Genomic DNA, 25795 nt, shown 5'->3' on the forward strand with positions numbered 1-25795 from the left:
TGTGGGGGCTTCTCTTGCCGAAGAGCACAGGCTCTGGGCACATGGGGCCTACTCTTTGTTGGTGTGGGGGCTTCTCTTGCTGAAGAGCACAGGCTCTGGGCACATGGGGGCTACTCGTTGTTGGTGCGGGGGCTTCTCTTGCTGAAGAGCACAGGCTCTGGGCACATGGGCTTTGGTAGCTGCAGCTCATGGGCTCCAGGCTGTGGGGTCAGTAACTGTGGCGCATGGACTTAGCTGCTCTATGGCATGTAGTATCTTCCCAGACCAGTGTTCCTTGCACTGCAAGGCAAATTCTTAACTAGTGGACCACCAGGGAAGCCCCCAGACTTTTTCTAATTTAAAAAAATTATGGGTAATCCTACAATAAGTATTCTTGCATATGATTCCTTGTTTGGGGAAAAGTTTCCATATAAGGGGATTTCCTAAGAGGTACAGTAAGAACACCTTCATTTTACTACGTATTATCAGTTGTTCTAGAAAGTGATTATACATCTAGCAGAAGTGTATGAGTTCCACAAAGGCTCTAGAGTTTCTTTAGTCTATGGATAAAGAAACAAAAAGAGAACCATCACCATTGTTCCCAGATTATATGAGGTCTCGTTATGTCAGTAGAATATTTCAAATTACAAGCTTCCAATGTCTAAAGATTAGCAGATAAAAGTAATTAATCAAGACATATGCAGAAAGGTCCATGAGTTGATAATAATGCCTGTTTCCCCCCAGTTTAGAGCAAAGGCATCTTCATTCATTCTCAAAGAACTTTGCACCCTCACTCATCGTATTAGCACAGGTGTAATTCCAACAGACTGGTTCCAAATAGGAAAAGGAGTACGTCAAGGCTGTATATTGTCACCCTGCTTATTTAACTTGTATGCAGAGTACATCATGAGAAATGCTGGACTGGAAGAAACACAAGCTGGAATCAAGTTTTCTGGGAGAAATATCAATAACCTCAGATATGCAGATGACAACATCCTTATGGCAGAAAGTGAAGAGGAACTAAAAAGCCTGTTGATGAAAGTGAAAGTGGAGAGTGTAAAAGTTGGCTTAAAGCTCAACATTCAGAAAACAAAGATCATGGCATCTGGTCCTATCAATTCATGGGAAATAGATGGGGAAACAGTGCAAACAGTGTCAGACTTTATTTTTTTGGGCTCCAGAATCACTGCAGATGGTGACTGCAGCCATAAAATTAAAAGACGTTTACTCCTTGGAAGAAAAGTTATGACCAACCTAGACAGCATATTGAAAAGCAGAGACATTACTTTGCCAACAAAGGTCTGTCTACTCAAGGCTATGGTTTTTCCAGTGGTCATGTATGGATGAGAGAGTTGGACTGTGAAGAAAGCTGAGCACCGAAGAATTGATGCTTTTGAACTGTGGTGTTGGAGAAGACTCTTGAGAGTCCCTTGGACTGCAAGGAGATCCAACCAGTCCATTCTGAAGGAGATCAACCCTGGGATTTCTTTGGAGGGAATGATGCTGAAGCTGAAACTCCAGTACTTTGGCCACCTCATGCGAAGAGTTGACTCATTGGAAAAGACTCTGATGCTGGGAGGGATTGGGGGCAGGAAGAGAAGGGGACGACAGAGGATGAGATGGCTGGATGGCATCACTGACTCAATGGACGCGAGTCTGAGTGAACTCTGGGAGTTGGTGATGGACAGGGAGGCCTGGCGTGCTGCGATTCATGGGGTCGCAGAGTCGGACACGCCTGAGCGACTGAACTGAACTGAACTGTGCATTTAATTTTATGCTCATTTGATTACTCACTATTCCTCCCACCCCACTGTAAGTTCTCTAAAAACAAGAACCAAGTCTGGTTTTGCTCACCACGGTGTACAGTACTGATTGATATACAAGTGCCTAACATATATTAAGTGTGCAATAAACAGTCATTGACAAATAATGAAAGCTTGTCACTAACATTCTTGAAAATTAATACCAGTATGAAAATATCATCAGTAGCTTTCAGCTGAAAACATAATTTACCTATCACATTCAAGTTCTTCAGGCCATCGGATCCCAAAAGTGTCCATTAACTTCTTGCAATCAGAATACACTTTCTCACAAAATTTCCGACAGGGTGGAACCACATGAATTTGCTCAGTGCAGGTTGGTACAAAAGCTTTGCAAAGGAAAGTTTCAACATTTGGTGAACATTCCAGATTTGCAAGAGGAAGAAAAATCTATTAAAAAAAAACAATAAGAGAAGGTTAGAAAACATTTTAATACAACAAATGAATTTTTTAGCATATACTTTTTCACTTAGACTCCAAAAGAATTTTAAATCTCACTCTCAATACAATCAAATCTGAGGAGGTAAGTGTTTAATTAGACACAAGAACCCTTCATACATAGTGGAATATTAATTTATACAATTATGCATTTTTCAAGCAGACATTACGGTTAAATCAAAAGTATGAGTTGACTGGTAGATGAAATAAATTATGCAAATATTCAATTTATAAGCATATGCTCCCTGGAGGAGGAAATGGCAACCCACTCCAGTAGTCTTGCCTGGAGAATTCCACAGACAGAGGAACCTGGTGGGCTACAGTCTGTGGGATGGCAAAGAGGCGGGCATGACTGAGTGACTAACACACACACACAATTGTTATGAATACAAAGTTAATAAATGGAAGGCACTTAGAACAGAGTCTGGCATGAAGTACTCAAGAAATGTCAGCTGTTGTGACTCTTACCCTTTAGGGAGTGTGGATAGGTTCTGGAAAAACATGGTAGGCTGAGCACACATGGTTATCTCCTTTCACCCCTCCCTGCTTCCTTACTAACAGGACAGATCCACTAGTAAGCGAACAAGAGAGACTACTTTAGCATATCAGAGTCCTCCAAAGAACAAAAAGGAAACAAAACAACAAAAAAGAAAGCCCCAAACCTTCAGAGACAGAAAGCTACTAGAGGAGTGGTAAGTGACTTAATGGGACAAAGCTGGGGTGGAGGGATTCACACGAGGATGAGCTGATTCGTGTGCCCTCAAGAATCTGAGAGTCTCAGTTCTTTGAAGCACAGAGTGGCATAAACGGCTACAACTGGAGGAATGTTTACACGTTAGTTCCTCACTATGTCACCCCCCTGCCCCTACCAGGCAGCCAGATGACCACTGCCTCCTACCAAGGTTGTTTCCAGAAGAGATGGAACTAGATGTTCGGCACTTGGGTATCAGGCACAGAGCAGGGCAAAAGCACAATCCACAGCGAAAGGAGGGACTGAGGAACAGGCTGCCTGTGGAAACAGGAAGCCCTCGCCTTCCCCTGCTCTGTTTCCCAAAGGCCGGCAAACCGGCAGATACCTAGCATCCCCAAACTTTGGAAAAAAACCCAACAGCTTTGGAGAAAAGACCTCTACACACTGACAGTGGAAAAGCTAGTTGACCTCGAGCTCACCTTACTATGAAGCCCACCAGTAACAAGGCCCATTCACTCACACAGAGCTTTTTAGTGCCCCACACAAACATACTGGGCAGCCAGGCATTATCAGGCATCTGCAGAAAACACCACGAAGGACAGAAACTATTTAAAATAAGCAAGCAGATAAAGTGAAATGTGGAGGAAACAGATTATCCAGGGAAGAGAAGAAAACAAACAAAAACCTTAGTAAGTTAAATGAGAAGCTACGGCTTCCATTAAAAAGAATAAGATGGTAAGGAAAATTTAAAAATAAGATAGCTGAAATTAAAAGCTCTATAGAAGCACTAGAAAATAAAGCTGAAAGAAGAGACAGCCCATAGGAGTACCAGTCCAAGCGTCCAACTCCTGACTAAAAGACTTATGGAAATAAACAAGGAAGATGGGATTAGGGTGACAATCAAATAAAGAAATTAAGAATATTTTTCAGAACAGGAGGATGCCAGTTTCCACACTGGAAAAGTTGGCAGCACATTGCAATCCTGCTTCTAAAACATGTCTGGGCTAAAATGTCAGTCAACTAACTCTTCTACATTCTCTTCTCAGGTGATGACTTGATTCCTAGTTCACTGAAAAGTCAGAGATAACCAGAAGATAATTTCCTTAACCTCTCACAAAAGGTACCAAACCTAACCGACTTTATCCATATTCTCTCTCTTCTACTATTTCAATGGTTGAACGGCTTGAACTCATAACCAAGTCTTGCATTTGTACACTGGATCCCTTCCCACTTTTCTAATCAAGGACTTTCCTCTGGTAATGGTCTCCTATTCTTGCAATAATTTCCCCCCTCTGTTACAGTGATTCCATCATACAAACTTACTCTATTATCTCTAACCATTAAAAAAAAAATCTTTCCTTGACTCCACATTCCCACTCCAACTCAGGTATCATTTCTTTTTTTTCTTCCTCTTTATATATATATATATATATATATATATATATATATAAAACCTGAAAATGGTTATCTTTACCCACTTTCTTCAGTTCTGCTTTTCCATTTCCTTTCGAGCCCACTCTCCAGTCTGGTTTTGTCTGCATACTTCAGTCAAACTGCTTGTCACAGTTACCAATAAGCTTCAAATTGTCAAATCCAACGGTCAATTCTGAGTCCTCATTCTACTCAACTCTTAACATTTGACACAGTAGATCCTGCCCTCCTCCTGAGATACTTTTTTCAACTGACTTCTATAATACGAATTTTCCTGAATTTCTGTGGATCTCATTCTTCTGATTGCTTCTATTCCTCTTCTGAGTTCTTCCATTTCCCAACTGGAAAGACTGAAGCACTCCAGGGCTCACTCCTCAGACCTCTGTCCACTCTCTGTATACCCAACTCCTCAGGAGAAACAAATCCAGAATCACGGTATTAAACACCATCTCTCCAGGAAGGATTCACAATTTCTGGCCTCTATCTCGCCTGTGAATCCTAGACTTGAATGACCATTTGCCTTCTGGACAACTCCACTTGGCTGTCAACATGCATCTCAAACCTAACACGTTGAAAACACAACTCAAACCCACTGCCCCCTATCCGCCAAACACTGCCTTAGTCTCCCATCTCAGTGAGCTAGTGCCACTATTCGCCAAGTCACTCAGGCCAAGAGTCTAAAGATTCATCCTCTAGTCCTCTCCTTTCCTTACTCCATCAGCAAATCCATCGGCTCTCCCTTCAAAATAGCTTTGACTATATGGACTCACTGTTATTAAGTTACTACATCGAAGCCAGTGTATATTTCACCTAGACTACTGAAATAGTCCTGACAGGTCTCACTGGGCTTCCCTGGTGGCTCAGTGGTAAAGAACCAGCTTCTAAAGAAGGAGTCTCGGAGCGGAGGGTTCGATCACTGCATCACAAAGATCCCCGGAGAAGGAAGGGAATGGCTACCCACTCCAGTATTCTTGCCTGGTAAATCTGAGGGACAGAGGAGCCTGGCGTGCTAATCCATGGGGTCGCAAAAGAGTTGAGCAACCAAACAACAACAGGTCTCACTACTTTTCACTCTTGCTAATCTTACAATTTCTCTGATTCTTTAAAATGCAAGTTTATCTTTGTCCAAAGGACCCCAAAGGAAAAAAATTTCAAAGTCCTTATTAAGTCCTATAAGGCCTTAAGTTCCTGACCCTCGGCTATGTCTCCAGTTTCATTTTCTAACTCTTTCTTTTACTCCACTGCCACCAGACTGGCTTTCTGCCTCTCGGCATTCCATGTATACGTCAGGATCCTGCATTTGCTTTTCCCTTCATGTGGAACATTTTTCCTCCAGGTAGTCACAGCTTGTGTCTTGGCTCAACTGTTACCTCAGAGAGGCATACCCTGCCAGCCCTACATAAAAATTATACTGTCTTTCTCTGGTTCATTACTATGTTTTATATTTTATAGTCCTTATCATTATCAGACATCTCATTATATTACCAGTTTTATATATTCTCTAGTTTATTTTTGGGCTCCCAAATCACTGCAGATGGTGGCTGCAGCCATGAAATTAAAAGACGCTTGCTCCCTGGAAGAAAAGCTATGACCAACTTAGACAGCATATTAAAAAGCAGAGACATTATTTTGCTGACAAAGGTCTGTCTAGTCAAAGCTATGGCTTTTCCAGTAGTCATGTATGGATGTGAGGGTTGGACTATAAAGAAGCCTGAGTGCCAAAGAATTGATGCTTTTGAACTGTCATGCTGGAGAAAACTCTTGAGAGTCCCTTGGACTGCAGGGAGATGAAACTAGTCAATCCTAAAGGAAATCAGTCCTGAATATTCATTGGAAGGACTAATGCTGAAACTAAAACTCCAATACTTTGGCCACCTGATGCGAAGAGCTGACTCATTGGAAAAGATCCCGATGCTAGGAAAGATTGAAGGCAGGAGGAGAAGGGGACGACAGAGGGTGAGATGGTTGGATGGCATCACTGACTCGATGGACATGAGTCTGCACAAGCTCTGAGAGTGGTGATGGACAGGGAGGCCTGGCATACTGCAGTCCATGGCATTGGAAAGAGTTGGACATGACTGAGCAACTGAACTGAACTGATATATTCTCTAGTTTATTTCTGCCTTCACTGTCAGAAGGTAAATTCCAAAAGGGAAGGGATTTCGTTTGTTTTTTTACTGCTGTATCCACAGTGCCTAGAACTATTTGTGTGAGTGTAGAGTGATTTATCTATAAATATTTATTGAACAAATGATAACTATCCAGAGCAATGAATGAACAATGACAAGGCATGTCAAAAAATTTCAAACCACCAAGATGAAGAAAAGATCATAAATATTTCCAGCTGGAAAAAAATAGCCCACATGCAAAGGAATTAAATTCTGAATATTTGATAATATCAGATGTTAGAAGACAATGCAGAAATAATTCATAAAATTCTGAAGGAGCATTACTTTCAATTTAGAATTCTACACCCAACCAAACATTTAGCTGACAGTAAAATAATGATCTTTTGGGCCCTGTGAGGAAGCAAATTTTTAACTTTCAAATATGCCTTTTAAGGAAGCAACTGGAGGATATAGTATTCCTAAAACCAACTGAAAGAGTATATGAATAAATCAGGAAGGAAAATGACACGGGACTCAGGAATTAGTTGACCCAACACTAAGAATGGCAAGAGGAAGCCACAGTACAACCATTGAGAATCTAAACCAAGCAGCCAGAGTGTACTGATAAGAGGATAGACAGACAGCTGAAGGAGGAAGACCTCCAAGGGGCTGGAAGTGGGGGACTGGAACTGACAGATTATATGATATTCTCAGCACCTGGGATAATCACTGCTATACATCTAACAAGTCTGCTGGAATATCTGAAAAAAATTAGCCATAGGTACACAGGAAACAAAGCAAATGGGACAAGATGCAAATGCCGAATTAACTGGAGGGAGGGGGCGGGGGGATTAACCGGGAGGAGGGGGCGGGGGAGCGGGAGCATAGGTATTACAGAAGTAAATGTACTCAAAGTGTACTACTTGATTCAGCAGTGTATCATATTGTATTGGGTTGAGAGAAATAAAAGTGGAAGAATAAGATAAATAAATTATCAGCTACCATAATGGAGGAAAGACCGAAAGACTGAACAGATACTGCCTGAAGTTGTAAACTGATAAATCAATAAACAACAAACTAAGCATATTAGGTAGAATATGGCCTACGTAGCAGGGGAATACCCCAAAGAGCTCAAAGTACCTGCCACGAGGGAGGAGGATTGGGTGGAGATAGAGAACAGTGGGCGAGGATTGCTGTTTTCCTGTTAAAAGTCCTTAATTCTGAGGGTTTTTTCCCAACTTTATTCAGGTATAATTGATGTATGATAAACTGAACATGCATAAAGTGCATTCTTTGATAGGTTTTGAAATCATTGCCATAATCAAGGTACCAATTTATCCATCCAGAAGTTTCCTCTTGCCTGTTGGTAATCCCTCCCTCCTATCCCCTCTCTCATCAACACCCCCTCTCCCACCCATAACCTTCCCTGGCAATCACTGATCTGTTTTCTATCACTATAGAGTGGTATTTTTCTAGAATTTTACATAAAGGGAATCATACAGTATATATTCTTTTTTGTTTGGCTTCTTTCCCTTAGCATCATTTCGAGATTCATCCACGTTGTTGTGTACATCAACACTTCATTCTTTACAACTGCCGAGTAGTTCTCTACTGTACTGGGCTTCCTGATGGTAAAGAATCTGCCTGCAATGCAGGAGAACTGAGTTTGATCCCTGCGTCTGAAGTTCTCCTGGAGAAGGCAATGGCAACTCATTCCAGTATTCTTGTCTGGAAAGTTCCATGGACAGAGGAGCCTGGCAGGCTACTGTTCAAAGGACTGCAAAGAATTGGACACGACTAAGAGATTAACACAAACACTCTATTGTATGGCTATATCAAAATTTGCTTATCCGTTCTCCTATTGATGGACAGTAAGAATTACCCATGGGACATGTGAGTGTCTATATCTACTAACGGGAAGTTAAATAAAAAGAGCTCTGCAGGTAAGAGATTAGGTTAAGGTTACAGATTTGCAAGTCATCGTTATAAAAATGGTAACTAAAACGATTGAATGAATGATATTATCCAAAAAAACCATGTAGAGTAAGATGAAAAATCTGAATCAAGGGCGAATGCACTGACCTTATATAATATACTCTTTCTTTCCAAATGCCACTGAAATGTGAGAAAATGTTTAAAGATAAAATAGAAAATCTATAGCTACACAAAAAACAGGGAAAGGGTCTCATCAGTGAACTATGGACACTGAGCTATCCCTGAAAAATCAAAAGGAGAATGAAGACTTCTGCTTTCAGCGCTGGGACCAATTAAACATCTCTGGCCACAAAACATTCAGATTCCAGACAAACTGCAACAGATAAACTTTAAAATACACTGCTGAGCACTGCATTAACCTAATAAAATGGCACAAAATATACAAAATGCAAAGCAGCAAATCTACAAGGAGAAGTGGATAATTCCATGATCACAATGGGAAATTTCAATGCATAGTTCTTAGTAAATGAAAGACCAAGTAGGCAAAAAAATTAGTAAGTAAACATGAGATGTGATTCAGTTCAGTTGCTCAGTCATGTCCAACTCTTTGCGACCCTATGAATCGCAGCACGCCAGGCCTCCCTGTCCATCACCGACTCCCAGAGTTTACCCAAACTCATGTCCATCGAGTTGGCGATGCCATCCAGCTATCTCATCCTCTGTCGTCCCCTTCTCCTCCTGCTCCTAATCCCTCCCAGCATCAGGGTCTTTTGAATGACTCAGCTCTTTGCATGAGGTGGCCAAAGGATTGGAGTTTCAGCTTTAGCATCAGTCCTTCCAAAGAACACCCAGGACTGATCTCCTTTAGAATGGACTGGTTGGATCTCCTCGCAGTCCAAGGGACTCTCAAGAGTCTTCTCCAACAACACAGTTCAAAAGCATTAATTCTTCAGCACTCAACTTCCTTCACAGTCTAACTCTCACATCCATACATGACCACAGGAAAAACCACAGCCTTGACTAGATGGCAAAGTAATGTCTCTGCTTTTGAATATGCTATCTAGGTTGGTCATAACTTTCCTTCCAAGGAGTACATTGCAATTAACAAGTCTGGTTTAAAAGCATGCCAAACTATTAGAGGACAAGAGCTGTGGAGGACTTTGGACAGTGCAGAGTTCATCTTGCCCTGACGGGGCAAGTGACTGAGCAAAGACAGGGCTGCCATGATTAGACACTGAAAGTTGCTCAGTCGTGTACGACCCTTTGCGACCCCATGGACAGTATAGTTCATGGAATTCTCCAAGCCAGAATACTGGAGTGGGTAGCCTTTCTCTTCTCCAGGGGATCTTCCCAACCCAGGGACTGTACCCAGGTCTCCCGCACTGCAGGTGGAGTCTTTACCAGCTGAGCCAAAAGGGAAGCCCAAGAATACTGGAGTGGGTAGCCTATTCCTTTTCCAGCAGATCTTCCCGACCCAGGAATTGAACTGGGGTCTTCTGCGCTGCAAACGGATTCTTTACCAACTGAGCTATAAGGGAAATACACTTCATCTCTCTTATTTGAATGATGCTGAATTTGATACTTATTTGATTGATCCTGAAGCCTAAACCACCTAACAGGAGCTTGCTGGAGAGCAAACAGTACAGTACATTTTCTCTGTCCCAAGGGGGAGAATGCCCAGCTAGTGTGGGTATCCTCTTCTGGGACTGGGGTGGAACAGGGGAGGCGTGAGCAACTCGTGGTAGTTACCTCTTTGTTTGCTGTCCCAAGAAAGCCTAGTTCCTACAAATTCGAGTCTCTGGAAATTGAATCTTATGATGGAAAGAATTAAAACACACTGCATTTAAGTCTTCTAACCCAAGAGCTATAAATAAATTGAGGGTCAGCACTTTAGAACTATTATTATCCTGGATGGACAAAATGAAACTAACACATGTACCTTTTGCTGCTGCTACTGCTAAGTCGCTTCAGTCGTGTCCGATTGTGTGTGACCCCATAGACGGCAACCCACCAGGCTCCCCCGTCCCTGGGATTCTCCAGGCAAGAACACTGGAGTGGGTTGCCATTTCCTTCTCCAATGCATGAAAGTGAAAAGTGAAAGTGAAGTTGCTCAGTCGTGTCCGACTCTTAGCGACCCCATGGACTGCAGCCTACCAGGCTCCTCCATCAACGGGATTTTCCAGGCAACAGTACTGGAGTGGGGTGCCATTGTCTTCTCTGGTATCTTTTGCTATATTAAAACAATTTTCTTATGGGGCAAATAAGGCAAGTCACATGCTCTGTCTAATTCTTCTACGGTGTCAACATTGGTTAATCCAATAACATTGTTGTTTATGCAATCCACAGGGATAAATCAGATGTTGACAACTCAAGACACCTTTAGTGGCCAGGCAGATAAATTCAAAAGGGTAGGAGTAGTTGGGTAGCAGCTGCGACTCACTTCTAGTGGACTGTTATCACGGAGTGGGAACACAGAACTCTCTGGTATTTCAAGTTTTCATAAGAAAACAGAATCTGGATTTGTATGAGAAGTCTCCAAATAAAAAGAAAATTTAATGTGAACATGTAAAATAATGTACAGGACAAAGCAAGCATGTCTTCAGATCCGATCCAGTGTGGACTACTAACGTTCACGCTCCGTTACAAGCTAATAGCCGTTTAGAATTTTAGACTTGGGAGGGACTTTGTTTTTAAAACGTGTGTAGGTATGTGTGCATTCTGCCAAGGAATAGTTTCTTTAAGTAAGAGGTACAGAGAGGCGTAATACATTCAGTAAATAAAAGCACAGCTGAACAGGAAGCCCTCCCTCTGAGACACCTCTCACTGTTCCCCTTTCCCTCCAGTAACCTCAGAGCACCTCCAGAGACCACGTCAGCAAAGCACTGACCTAATCCAAACCCTCAGACTACAAGTGAGAACATGGAATCCAATTCTCATTGAAATTGTTATTGCAATCCCCACCACCAGTCTGAAACAGACTTTAAGGGCCTTATCCCTGAGCTAATGTTACTGATAGTAAATGAGAGCTTTGATTTATTCAGCACCTACCATAAACCAGGCACTGTGCTTTTTCATATACCAGGTCTTTTCACAGCAAGTCTGTGAGAGGGACATTCTTATTTCCACCTCATAGACGGGGAAACAGACTCCAAGAGCAGCTTCTATAGAGTCAGTAAGTAGTAAGCGGCAACCAGGGTAGGAGCCTGGGTCCATACGACTCCAGATTTGTCCTCTGTAACCCTGATGCTAAGCTGCCACCCAGCTCTCCCTGAAAACTACTCTTCCCCAAAGCACGACACAGCCAGGAAGGCCAATGCGAGTGGAGGCGAAGAAGGATATCAAAAGAGAACTGAGTCACCTAACACAAAACAAAACCAATGTTCACGGGACACATTACTCAAAGACAATAAAACCTTAAACTATGTTTATCATATTCTGGATGATACATGCACCTCCTGAAGCTGGTAATTCTGGAACAGGTAATTTTATAACACATAATAGCACTTTAAATAATGGGTAGTCAGCCTGTTAATGAACTCATCCCAAATGGTTGAAAAAACAGAAGAAGCATATTTCCCTCATCTTTTAAATAAAATTCTTGATGAAAATCATCTATGTTCTTCCATAAAAGTGTCCTGGGTTTCATTCTCAGAAACCAAGCCTTGACTGAGACGGAAAGACTACTAACATGACTCACTGTGACATTTCCTGTGTCCTTAATCTTATACTCAGAATATCACCATGTTATTTAACTAGTATTTAGCATGGCAGGATTTTATCTAATTCTTTGCTAGAAATAATGCCAGTTATGGTCCCAGCTCTGCCATTAACTACTGGTGTCAACTTTGGCAGCAAACTTTCTGTCTTTGAGTCTCAGAACATTCGTCAGGAAAATGAATGTGACGAACTCCAGGATGGCCTCTAAGGATACTTTGTGTCTCAAAAAGTTTATGAAGAAGCTGACAAAGTGTGAATAGCAGAGGTGGACATACATTTCAAAGCAACTGTTGGTACTACATCATTCTGAGAAGTTCTTTGATCCGACAAGCCACCCAACATCCATCCATTTTCTGCTTCAGTTAGTCAAAGTGGGGTTCTATTGTTTGCAACCAAGAAGACCAGCCAGCCTGGCAATGATATAAAGAATGAGTTGTAAATGACCTCAGTGAAATGAGAAGAATTCTAGAACTAGTTTTCCGGCCTACCTGGGGCCAAAAGCGAGTGAACATTCTATCAGTGTTTAAAGATGGAAATGTGGAAGTCCACAGTATGTAGCAGAAAAGCAATTGACTGCGTTATCTTACAATCACTCGGATTCAAAGAACTTCTCAGAATGATGTGCCCAGTGGAGACAAGGCTGAGTGGCTGCTACCAGAGAAGCCGAGAAACGTATAGAGCATCATGTACTCAAGGCCCAACGAGCTGAAGTGAGTGCTTCTAAGGGCACTGTTGGCTTTGGAAGAAAGTGACAAACCGGCACCCCTGAATTCTCGGTTCAAGGTGTGGGGTGCAACACAAGGAGCAAAGGCCACTCCAGACTGGTAGGTGCCACCTTTAGTAAGCAAGAAAAAAAAACACGTGAGGCCTGTCTCGGGCAGTTACAAGATGACGAGACCTCCGCAGCTGCCTGCCAGAATCTTAAAGGTTAATACAGAGCCCTTAACTGGGCTCAGTCACACAGACCATCCACTGGCTTCGGTACCTCTTTACTATCTCAAGGCTGAAGGTGAAAACCAAAGGTACAGACTGATCCTGCAGGCTGCCAAATTATATCAGTTAAATTTGCTTCCCTTTCGTATAAGAGACCTAATGATATAGTGATAGGGATACTGTGATGAGTGGAACCTCAAGATGTGACGTGGGGGTACACGACAAGGTTCAGAGTACCCACGCTGGATTCTGAACCCACAGCCCTCAAGGCAGACCCTCATGGCTTGTCTGCTGGGGCGCTCCTCTGAAAGATATACTTTGTAACAAGAAAATAAATAGCCTCATACCGCATTCCCACCATTCTTCAATGTCTTCATCTGTAGGTAGAGTTCTACCCACTGTGCTCTGGAACGGTTAAGTCAAACTTAAATCTGGAAAAAGGATTACATATTGTTTATAAGACACTATACATTCACATTGGTTTGAGGGTGCTAGGTTATGGAGGAAAGGACGAAATTTAGATGGGGCTAAGAGATACTGACACAAATGTATCGATTCTAGATTCAATGTGGTAGCTTCAGAGCTGGTCTTTTGGGGGTCAGATGATCAGTGGGTTTTTGACAGGGGCTTGGTGGGATCTTGTTGGAGAAGATAATGGGGAGGACGTGACCCATGAGCTAGACCCTGGCAACTGGAGGTCTCTCATCCCCTCTCCTGTCCTTGCAAGTTATGTTCACTGGCTTTCCCAGCCCTAGAAGCTGCCCAAGACTCATAGTCTGCCCAAGTACCATACTGGCTTTCTGGATAAACATTTTTATGGTTGAAGTAGCCAAATGAAAAATATTACAGATCTCCCTCTGCCACAGCAGGAAATCAAAAGCAATACTGCAGATGGGGCTTTCAGAGATAAGTAATGCCCATATTCATGGGTAGCAATTCTTGGCATCTGTCCATTTTAACTGGATATGTTATTAATATATTGTCTTGAGCGGCCTTAAGCAAATGTATAAGGTAGTTTTCCAGATGTGGTCTCTTTAATGCAACAAATCAGTACACCCTTGGCAACACATATGCAGCTTGAATCTGGCCAGTGCTTTTTCCTCCAAAAGGAATTTCCTTTCACCTTAGCAAGGAGAGCAACACGTCTTCACCAACTTGCCTCAGAGCATTCTCAGAGTGTTTCCTGAAACAGCAGCAGCAGCAGCCCCTGGAAATCTGTTAGAAGGCAAATTCTCCACCCTGCATCCGACCTACTGATTCGGGAGGCGGGGTCAGTGATCTGTGTTTTAACAAGCCCTACAGACGATTCTGATGCATGCTAGTGGGTGAGGAACACTGCCTTAGAGTAACATCAGCTCTTCAGCTCTGTGCCTTAATTTCACTTGACCAGAGACTGGAGACTCTAAGCATATTACTGTTTCATAGGACATCACAACTAGCCCATCTTATTCAGAACAGAAAGCTGGTGAGGCCATAGATACATTCCAATGAGGATATTAACCCTACATAATAAAAGGGACCTCCCACCTTGATTCTACTAACGGTTCCTGGCAGACACTGGATACATCTATGGAACACCTGGAGATAATCAGCCCAAGACCTCTCATAAACTGGGTGTTATCTGCTGACCTACTTATGACATCAGGTGTAGCCAATAGCATTCCTTTTTCAAGTGGCCGGAGTAGAACTTAAAAGACAAGGGCAAGCTACGGCTCATACCCTCAGAATGCGTACTTCCGCCATACTACACCTTCTCCTTAAAACACACTGGCTAGCTCCCCATGCTATAATGACATGATAATGGAAAGAACCATGGCATGGACCTGGGCTTGCTGTTGCTGTAAGATCCTGAAGAGAAACTCTGGGTTAGATGGCCAATAGAGAGGAATCTAAAGCGGAAAAATATTTTTATTTTAAAAAATATTAAAATATGTAGAGCTAAGTCTCTCTTGCCTCCCTTTGTCCTAAACCTGCAGATTATATAAACATTTGTCACTTTTCTGAAGCCCCTGGTTCGTGGAAGAAGCCACTTTACTAGTGACCAAGGCCAACTGACTGTCAAGCATCTGATTCTGAGCTTAGGATTTGTGCTTTCTACTTCTGGTGATATGCGATAGTAATGAAAACAGAGAATGTGAAGAAGTTTAAAAAATGGTTGAAACAAAAGTGGTGCACCGTAGCTAGGAAACAGACTCACTAAAGAGCTAAAGGGGTCATCAACCGTTTACACTTCCCAGAGCAAATACTTTCAAAGTGGTTACAAGAGTCTAGAGTAAATTCTTTGAGAATGTTAATTGACTAGTATATAATCAAGTGGTGAAAACTTTGTCACTTATTATCATGAATGTGACCAATCTCAGGCAAGTCAACTTCTTTTTTAAAAATGCAAAGCAGGGCCTAGGATATAAGAAAAGAATAATAAGCAGAAATGTGCATTATTTCCACAACAGAAAACTTATTACTTTTAAAGTACTTAGGTAGCTCAGCAGTAAAGAATCCACGGGAGACATGGGTTTGATCCCTGGGTCAGGAAAATCCCCTGGAGTAGGAAATGGCAGCCTTGCCTGGAGAATCCCATGGACAGAGGAGCCTGGCAGGCTACAGTCCCTGGGGTCGTAAAGAGCTGGACACGACTGAGGACAGCGTAACTGCAGCAACAAAGCAGTGAACACTATACATTTTAAACTATTTCTCCAAATGAGCTTTCTTTTGGAAATTAAACAAATATATATTAAGTTCTTGGCACTGCAAAATAATCTATCCACTGAAGAATCAATTTTTAAATTTAAAGTTTGTTACTTAAGGGGATTTAAGTAATAAATTTAAGCAAAATTAAGTAACAAATTTAAGTAAAATTTGTTACTTAAGTCCCCCCTACTTAGAGGAACTTCCCTGGTGGTCCAGTAGCTAACACTTGGTGTTCCCAGGGGGTCCAAGTTTGATCCCTGGTCAGGGAACTAGATTCCACATGCCACAAGTAAGATCTGACACAGCAAAACAAACAAATAAAAATAAATATTAAAAAGAATAAACTTATAATTTAGAGAGTGTGGCCAAGATGGTGGAGCCAGGAAGACTTTGAGTTCACCTCCTCCCACAGGCACACCAAAATTACAGCTATGTACACGGCAACTACTGATGAACATGACCTGAAGACTAGCAGAAAAAATTTTCCACAACTAAAGACATAAAGAAGGAACCACAATGAGACAGGTAGAGGAGGTAGTGATACAGTACAGTCAAGATCGACTCCGCAGGGTAGGCAACCCACAAACAGAAGGATAATCACAACTGCAGAGGTTTTCCCCCACATCAGCTCCCTAACCAGGGGTCTCACACTGGGAAGATGAGAGCCCAGGAACCCTAGCCTTAAAGGCCAGCAGCGCTGCACACAGGACAGCTGGAAAGATGCAAGGAAGAGATATTCCACGCTCAAAGGGCACATACAAAACTGCACACACTCCCAGTGCCAGTGCAGAGGCAGTAACGTGACCGGTAAGACCACCTTGCTGATCTTAGCCTCCCAGAGAGGCAGAAGGCAAGGGACTCCTCCTGGGGAAATAGACACTGGCGGCACCCATTTGGGGAGCTCATTCTACCATGAGGACAATGGTGCTGGCAAGTGCCGTTTTTGAGTCTTCCCTCTAGCCTATTCATGGTGGGGGGTCCACTACCACTGGTGTCCACCAAACAAGGCAGGGATGTGACAGCCAGTAGGGCCAGGGACCAGACCCACCTACCAGGGTGCCCACAGTAGTCAGGCCTGTCACACCAGGAGGACCCACACAGTGGACACCCTCAGAGCATATGGCCCTGGAGACCAGAGAGGAGTGTTTTGCCAGGCCCCATGGGATGTCTCCTACATAAGACCAGTTCTCCAAGACTGGGAAACATAACTGACCTACTTAGTACATAGAAACAAGCACAAGGATTTGGCAAAATGAAGAGACAGAGGAATATAATCCAAATGAAGAAACAAGACAAAACCTCATAAGAACTAAGTACAGTGGAAATAGGCGATCTACCAGATAAAGAGTTCAAGATAATGACCACAAGATGCTCAAATGAATTCAGAAGAATGGATAAATACAGTAAGAAATTTAATAGAGCTTAAAATTATAAAGAATTAAACAGAATGGAAGAATATAATAACTGAAAGAAAAAAATATACTCCAAGGAATAAACAGTAGATCAGATAATACAGAGGACCAGATCAGTGAACTGGAATACAGAGTAGTAAAAATCTCCCAAGCTGAACTGAAAAAAGGAAAAAGAATTTTTAAAATTGAGGATAGTTTAAGAGACCTCTGGGATAGCATCAACTGTACTAACATTTGTGTTATAAGGGTCCCAGAAGGAGGAGAGAGATAAAGGGGCAGAGAGACTTTACTGGAAGAAACCTTATTACTTGAAAGACTATAATTCACATTCAGGTACACCTTGAACAAACATCAGTGAATGAATACATAACAAATATACAAACTAGAGTAATAAAAATTTAATATCTACAAGCTGCATTCTCAAGGAAAGGTGATAATCACAACACAACAGTCTTCCCATGGTCTAAAAGAACCATCCCTTTGTGGAAGGCTCTCCTGAAATCATAATATCCTAGACTGTGAAATGTCAAGGAATGGCCCTCGGAACCATGTGCCTATCAGCAGAGACTCCTAGGAGAAATATTGTCCCCTATTTCCATACAGGTCTAACCTTGATTCTGCAGACTCAGAAGTGGTCAAGGCGCTTTCTCTTTTAATGCAGAACAATGTCAGGAAGGAAGGTAAGTTTACCTTCATTTAAAATGCAACAGTGGCCATTATACACACAACTGATCTGGAATACTTTTCTATATTTAGTTCACTTTAAATGACTCAATACATGACTTTCAGAATAGTTACACTTATTTTCAGAAAGTCTTCCCTAAAAAAATACAGAGGTTAGTCATATTAAACATTTCCTTTTGCATGGGATAGAAGTGGGGTCCACCAGACTCATCAAAAAGCATATGAATATGTTTAAAAACCAATGCCCAATAGAAGCTGACTTTTTTCTTAAAAGTTTGTTTATACAGTTTTTCTCCATCCCCTTATTTCTAACTGAATAGAGACATTTTAATAGTGCATATTAACAGGTGAAAGGAAAGGGGTTTTTTTTGGCTCACTTCCCTTTAGACCTTTCAAAAGTGGAACAACCACATGCTGTTCCAAACACAATACTTGACTTAGCTTTTGCCTAGGCCTTAATGTAGGCAATTCAAAAAGAAAAATACAATATTCCGGTTTCCATTTTCCCTAGATCAGTCTCAGCTCTTTTTGGATGAAATCAGTCTCTCAAGGGACATCAACCTCACAATTTGAGAAACAATGCTCTAGATATGAAACAAAAAGCAACACAATGGAAAACCAGCAACCATTTGTTTTTACACTTGGAGAGTTACACTGTACAACATCCTTTTCATTATAAAGCCAAGGAACTATTCAGAATTGTAAATTAACTCTTTGTAATACAAATTACTTCAGCCTCAGATAATAAAATAAGGGAAAAAAATCAAAGCCCTTTATTTCAGGTAATCTCTGAAACAAAACTAAAGGAGCAGGATATCTTGGTCAGATCCTTTGGTTTGTGATAAATTTGACTTTAAAAAATTTATCTGAAAAGTAAATAACATATAGCACATATAGTAACACATTAATAAGAATGCACAATAATGATTATTTATTATGCTGTATGTATGTAATCCTTAAGAAGATTTTCAAGTACTTTAAACCAGGGTTCAGCAAATTATAACCTGTGGGCCAAAAATGATGCACTGTTTTTGTAAATAAAGCTTTACTGAAACACATCCACACTCATTCGTTATTTGCTACAACTGAAGAGTTGAATAGCTGTGGCAGAGACCGAATGTTTTGCAAAGCCAAAATTACTATTTCGTCCTTTACAGAAAAAGTTTGCATTCCCTGTTCTAAACGAGTGGGTCTCAAAATTTAATCCTCATAAGAAACACCTGAACAGCTTGTTATCAGTTTCCTGGGCTCTACTTTCACAGATCATGGTTCAATAGGTTGGGATGGGGTCCATGAACTTGCACTTCTAACAAGCTCACAAGCTGCTGGTTTATGAACTAAACTTTGACAAACCACTTTGGTCTAAACCATCTCCTATAATCATAGATCAGCAACGACCACAAATTCTATAAAATAGGATAGTCAGCACACATAATGGAAACTAAGGCATAAAAGAGGAAGGAAATAGATCTCCTGACTTATATGAAATTCATGATAGCTATGAAGGCACAACTGATTGCCACAGTCAACAGATAATTCTTCACCCCCTCATCCTAACATTAGTGATAGTGATAGTGTTGGTAGATCAGTCGTGTCTGACTCTTTGTGACCCCATGAACTGGAGCTTGCCAGGCTTCTCTGTCCATGGAATTCTCAAGGCAAGAATACTGTAGTGGGTTGCCATTCCCTTCTCTAGGGGTTCTGACCCAGGGATTGAACCAGGGTCTCCTGCATTGCAGGCAGAGTCTTTACCATCTGAGCCACCAGGGAAGTCCCTAACATTACACCAGGGAAGCATCCTAACATTAATTCACAGTGAACACTGGAAATTCGACAGGGACCAGCAGGAATCCAAAGCAATTGGGTTGGAGGTGTAAAACCCCATCAGTTCTTCAGAGAAGTTATAAAACACTTTTTAAAAATAAAAGCCCCTTTATATTCCATTATAATGTAATACTTGACTGGATAATAAATACTCAAAGATAACATTTGAAAAGAAATCTGACACATATGGTTGATAATACAATGGTCCAATCAAAAGATTAATTCTTACATATCATATAGATAAATATAAAATTTAAATTAGTTAAAGGGTTAGTTAAAAATCTAATCCTTTCAATTAAAAAGAAATACATGTCAAGCTAGTATGTGAATGAACACAGATGACACAACTGATGTATTTTATTAGAGCTAGCTCAGGCAGATCAAAGGTGGATGATATATAAAACATCGAAAGACATGAGTGCCTTTCACTTAGACTCTGCAGAAGATACAGGGGAAGGTAAAAATTTGGAGGGAAAATTCTCTTTGCTGATTTATTAGAATAGGAAACATCTCCTTTTCCTTTAGTCAGCCTTTATTGAACATCTACCAGGCTCAGAGGCATTGTACTAGGCGTTAGAGATAGAAAAGAATAAACATCCCTCCTCTCAATGAGCTCACAAGCTCATGAGAGAGCTGTGTAAGTAAGTGTACTACAGCATGTTAAGTACAAGGACACTTGCATAGATTATGTACTACCAGAGTGTACAGTGAGTTGATTAAATACGCTTGGGAGAAAAGTGAAAGGAAGGCTTCGCTAGACATAGAGTTACTTTAATTGAGACCTGAAAAGACTGAGCAGATGAAGAAGGGCAGGTATTGAGGCAGTGGATGCGATATTTGCAAACGTATGGAAGTGAGAGGGAATAATAGGAATCTGAGTTCTACAAACAGCTCAGTTTGGCTGAAGCAGAGTGTATAACGTGGAAAGGGGCGAGACGGGAAGCTGGACAGGAAGGCAGGGTCACATACAAAGAACGTCGGGTGCCATGTTGGTCAGGTCTGTATTTTTCTGGCTTTAGGGAAATAAAGAATTTTAACCCCAGAGAGGACTGCACACATTTGCATATCAATAAAATCACTTTGGCACCACCAGAGGGGACAGACTGAAGCCAAAAGATTTTATTTTCCATCTAAAAATGCTGACGAGACTCTGTATCCAAGGCATGGATGAGAAAGAGAAAGGTAAAACTGATTAGAGGTTAAAAAAAATCTCCCAGCTTAATTTTTATTGAGGTTTATAAAGAAGCAGCAAAGACTGAAATTAACACATGACATTCTAATCTTAGGGAGTATTTTTTTGTTGTTGTTATCTAATAAGGTCAAGGGTAAAAAAAAAATACATAGTTTAAAAATGACACTATGGTCCATGGTGACAGAGAAGACATCAGACCATACTGCTCAAATCACAACTTCTAGCTTCATAGTGCTCAAATCACAAGCAAATCACAACTTCTTGGGGCTTCAGTTTTTCACCTATATAATGACAGGTTCAAAGCTTCTTAACCTTGAGCTTCCCTGGTGGCTCAGACGGTAAAGCGTCTGCCTACAATGTGAGAGACCCTACAATGTTCAATCCCTGGATCGGGAAGATCTCCTGGAGAAGGAAATGGCAACCCACTCCAGTATTCTTGCCTGGAAAATCCCATGGATGGAGGAACCTGGTAGGTTACAGTCCATGGGGTTGCAAAGAGTCAGACATGACTGAGCGACTTCACACTTCACACACACAACCTGGGCTATAAACAGAAGTATATTTCAATATAATTGGTTTCCTTTGTAATCCCACTCATTTTATTTAAAATTCTGATAATGCATCAGTGGCACAAAAGATGATAAGAAACTCTGCATGATATTTAAGTCACTTGCGTGCGTGCTAAGTTGCTTCAGTTGTGTCCAACTCTTTGTGACCTCATGTAGCCCGCCAGGCTCCTCTGTCTATGGGGATTCTCCAGGCAAGAATACTGGAGTGATTTGCCATTCCCTCCTCCAGCGAAGCTAGAGCTGAAGCTCCAAGACTTTGGCCACCTGATGTAAAGAGCTGACTCATTGGAAAAGACCCTGATGCTGGGAAAGATTGAAGGCGGGAGGAGAAGGGGGTGACAGAGGATGAGGTGATTGGATGAATTCACTGACTCAATGGACATGAGTTTGAGCAAGCTCCAAGAGACAGCAGAGTACAGGGAAGTCTGGCGTGCTGCAGTCCATGGCGTTGCAAAGAGTCGGACAGGACTTAGCGACTGAACAAGAACAACAAAGACTGACTTGGGTTGATATTATTTTGCCTTTCCATTTCCCTTTCTTCTTTTGTAGACTTAGGTTACGGCTGATATTAAGTGATTGCTTGATATCTTTCTTTTACATCCTTAAACCAACTGAAAAGTGACTTACGGAATAAAACTCAGTAGTAAGGGGTAGGAGAAAGTTTAGTGCATGAGAAAGATTATATAATGAAGAAATCAGTAGTGTCAGCAATCAAGTAAAGGAGGACATTTCTTGGGTATGTCCAGACACAAAATTACCTGGGAAAGAAGCTAGGTAAATAAAAAAATAACTCTTTCAGGGAGTCAGAAACAATTGATTTTAAAAAGACATGCATAAAACAAAAACTCATTCTTATCATCTTAAAACTACAGTATCTAATAGCAGGGAGGCATCTCTCTCTATTCATAATGATACTTCTCTATGATAAGGAACTCTAAAGAATCTGAATTTTAAGGTCAATGTCAGCATTCTAACTTCAAATGTATATAGCTATTACATAAAAAGGAAATCAGATTTAAAAAGAAATTTTAAGAATGCTATAAGAAATGAGTTATAAAACACATATTAGAGAAAATGCAAATGAATGTTATAATTATTCCTTGAAGTTACTCACACTACTTGATTTAATCAGATTAAACAATCAAAATGGTTCTGATTAGCCAATGGAAATCTCACCACATCATCTGTTCAGTGCTCAAAATGACAACTTTGCACTGGCTTGGAAATCTACTGAAAGACTACAGTAATACATTGATAATTTGCCGTATCTTTTAAAAGTACTTCTACTCAGTAATCAAAAGCCCTCCTATTTCAGACACGAGTCTACAATGAGGTAGCTGGACAACTTCAGCTAACAACAAGGGAAGACTGCAAAATCAAGCCTAGTCAGTTTTTAAAGCTGTGTCTATATTAACATTGCCGGGGTTTCAACTCTTAGAAACAATCTGAGGAAGTAAGTCTTTACCTTTCTCAGCCTTTCTGGAGAAAATCTACAAAAACATTTGTCTTCTTTCCTTCACAAAATTTATCATACTAACAGATCTGTAGGCGAGGACAGGTTCCTGTCTCTACAGGTTAACTCTTTCTTCCCACACCTCCCTAGCCATCTGCATATCTCTAAACCAGAGGCAGGCAACTGAGGCACCTGGGGCAATCTTTACTGTCACTCTGCTCCTCCCCTGACGTGTGGTTTCTTTTAAGGTCGGGCAGATCTCATGGAGAAGAAAATGGCAACCCACCCAGTACTCTTGCCCAGGAAATTCCATGGATGGAGGAGCCTGGTGGGCTACAGTCAGTCCACGGGGTCGCAAAGTCGGACACGACTGAGTGACTTTATTTTCTTTCTGTCTTTTTACAAAGACTACTTAAGCACTATACTTAAAAAAGTTACTTCTTAGCAAAACACTATCTACAGCCCCCAAATCTTCTAGTCACTGATTTGCTTCAAACAGGCCCAAGTTGAACATAACAACTACTCATGAAAATATATGTAGCCCAAGCACTTTAGTCCAGGCAATAGAAGATTATATGTTCAATGAATTAGTAAAAATTCAGAATTCACATTTTTTACCATGAGGAATTACCAGATTGACTCAGGAGAGCAAAATATCTGCCAGGTGCACAATATTTCAAAATCATTCACAACTATAATTCATAGAGAATGAACCCTATCTTATGCAAATCCACTAAACAAAGCCACAAATGTATGCAAAATATAATCCAGTAGGGAGATTTAATTTTCAAAGGCATTTATTCAAAGTAGGATTTATTTACAACTTCAAGAAATCCCTTACTGTTATCTTTTTCAAAAAAGGGTTGCATTTTTAGCTTATTGCATTCATAGCACAGAGCATAAACTATTCTTCCATAAAGATATGAAGAACTACTCACCTCCATTTCTACAGCAGCAATACTCTGGTCATAATGACCCATCAGATTAGGGAAAAACGTCATGTTGTAGGCCATTTTCATACATCTGGGAACAGTAATTGGTTCACAGGTGAAAAGACTGTGCCCTCTTACCAGCGGTAGAAAAATACATGTCCACAAAAATGTAAATGTTTCCATTCTCTTCAAATTCCTAATTTTACCACATGGCTTGGATTAATCACTCTTCATTCTCAGATTTCCATCCAAAGATAAAAATGTTCAAATTCCTCATTTGATTATTTTACCATTTTGAAGGAAGCTCTTTTTCCTGAAAATGAGTTCTGGGTCAATTACTGTAAAAACAATCAAAAGGGTGTATCAGCAACATTTGTTACGGACTCAAATGCAAACGTCAAAGTGCAGAGTTTCATGCTAGGTAATTAACACCGGGAAAACGACGGAAAATTTCGTCCCATCAATTACTGTTCCACCTGCCTTGGCACAGAAACTATGACTTGCAGAGGAAATCTCATCTCTAGAGACCGGATGACTGGAGGTTCGTGCTGTATGGAACACAGGGTAAAATCGGGGCACTGGATGAGTGAGATGGAGAAAATGGTGGGGTTGGGAACAAGTTAATGAGGATTAACAGAACTGTAAAATCTAAAAGGCCCTGTCGGGTGTCTTATTACGCACAAGAAAACTGAGTTGCAGGGAAATTCCTTAAGATCTCACGAGTTCTTAAATTCTTTAAAGGCTCTAAAGGGCCAGCTTTTGTGGCACTCTTCTGAAACTAACCTTTTTGTCTTTAAAAAAGGCCAACCAGAGGGAGACTTCTAGGATTCCTACTGCGGAGGAGCGAAACGAGTGTTCAAAAGGCTGGGGAGGGCGGAGGGGAGTAGCGATCTCATAGAAAAGAAAAATGAGCAAAGCTGTCCCGGGAGGCCGACGGAGTTTCGGTGGGAGGGAAGCTGTGGGCACCGAGCCACGAATCGTCGCAGCCGTCACCCCATCCCCCCAACACACAAACACACACACGTACGTCCCGGGTTCCAGCGCCGGGCAGGGCAACTCACCCCCTCACCCCATCCCCCCCAAACATACACACAGAGCCACGAATCGTCGCACCCATCCCCCAACACACACACACACACACACACACACACAGCGCCGGGCAGGGCAATGCGCCCCACCCCCGGGCACCTGCCCCAGGCCCAGCGCCGTGCTCCGCGTCCCTGGCCCCGCGGGGACCAGCATCGCAGCGCCCCAGCTGCCTGGGAACCTCGGGCCTGCGCGGACCGTCCGGCCGCAGCCTTTCGCGCACCTGCGGCTCGGAGCGCGCGCCCCCCGCCCACCGCGCACCCCTCCAGGCCCGCCCCGCTCACCCCGCTCGCCCTGGCGCCCGCAAGCCCGCCCGCCCGCGGCCACTCGCCCCGTTGGCGTCCGAGGAACCTCACCTCGGGCGGCGGTCGAAGGCACCCGTTCCTCCCCGTCCCCGTCCAGCCCACCGTACCCCCGCGGCCAGCGACGGCTCCAGGGAGCGTCCGGGACTCCGGCCACCGCGGGAGCCGGGAGTCGCACGGCCGGGCGAGAGCTGAGCAATCCCGCGAGACAGCGCCGCCAGGTCGGACGGGCAGGTCCCGGCTCGCGGCGGCGGCGGACCTGGCTCTCCGCCCGGGCCCCACCCGCGCTGCGCCGTCCGGGTCTGGCTCTGGGCTCGCCCCACCCGGCAGGGGCGAACGGTGTCGCGGGGGCGAGGTCCAGCTGCGGGGCCGGGGAGCCCCTTCCACCTCGCCGTCTCTTTTGTGCCGTCTGCAGGGGTTCAGCCTAGAAGGGTTTTTGTTTTTCCTTTTGAAGTTCTTGTTGAGTTCCAGATAAAACTTCTTTTAGAAAAACCCAATTTATTTCGAATTTCAGGAGCCAAGAATTCTTCAACGGGGCCAGTTTGCTCTGTAAAGTCAATTGCCCAAGTGACCTTAGACAGAGGGTAGGTAATTTCCTGGG

General features: G+C 42.3%; 1 protein-coding gene across 3 annotated transcripts in view; it reads right to left on the reverse strand.

Moving 5' to 3' along the window:
- FZD6 (frizzled class receptor 6) overlaps positions 1 to 25460 on the reverse strand; it is a 35150-nt gene extending 9690 nt beyond the window's left edge. The window contains exons 1-4 of one of the 3 annotated variants that reach the window (XM_040261956.1): positions 25249 to 25419; positions 24097 to 24144; positions 23813 to 23897; positions 1993 to 2189 (exon numbers count right to left, since the gene is read on the reverse strand). In XM_040261956.1, the coding sequence (XP_040117890.1) occupies positions 1993 to 2189; positions 23813 to 23893 (278 nt within the window). In that variant the 5' untranslated portion in view covers positions 23894 to 23897; positions 24097 to 24144; positions 25249 to 25419. Of the gene's footprint in view, positions 1 to 1992; positions 2190 to 23812; positions 24145 to 25248 lie in introns of all 3 variants that reach the window. The other 2 variants (XM_040261954.1, XM_040261955.1) reach the window with 2 other exon arrangements.
- Positions 25461 to 25795: the final 335 nt, after the last annotated feature.

The sequence above is a fragment of the Oryx dammah genome, unplaced genomic scaffold (genome assembly GCF_014754425.2).
Source record: "Oryx dammah isolate SB20612 unplaced genomic scaffold, SCBI_Odam_1.1 HiC_scaffold_19, whole genome shotgun sequence".
Lineage (NCBI taxonomy): Eukaryota > Metazoa > Chordata > Mammalia > Artiodactyla > Bovidae > Oryx > Oryx dammah.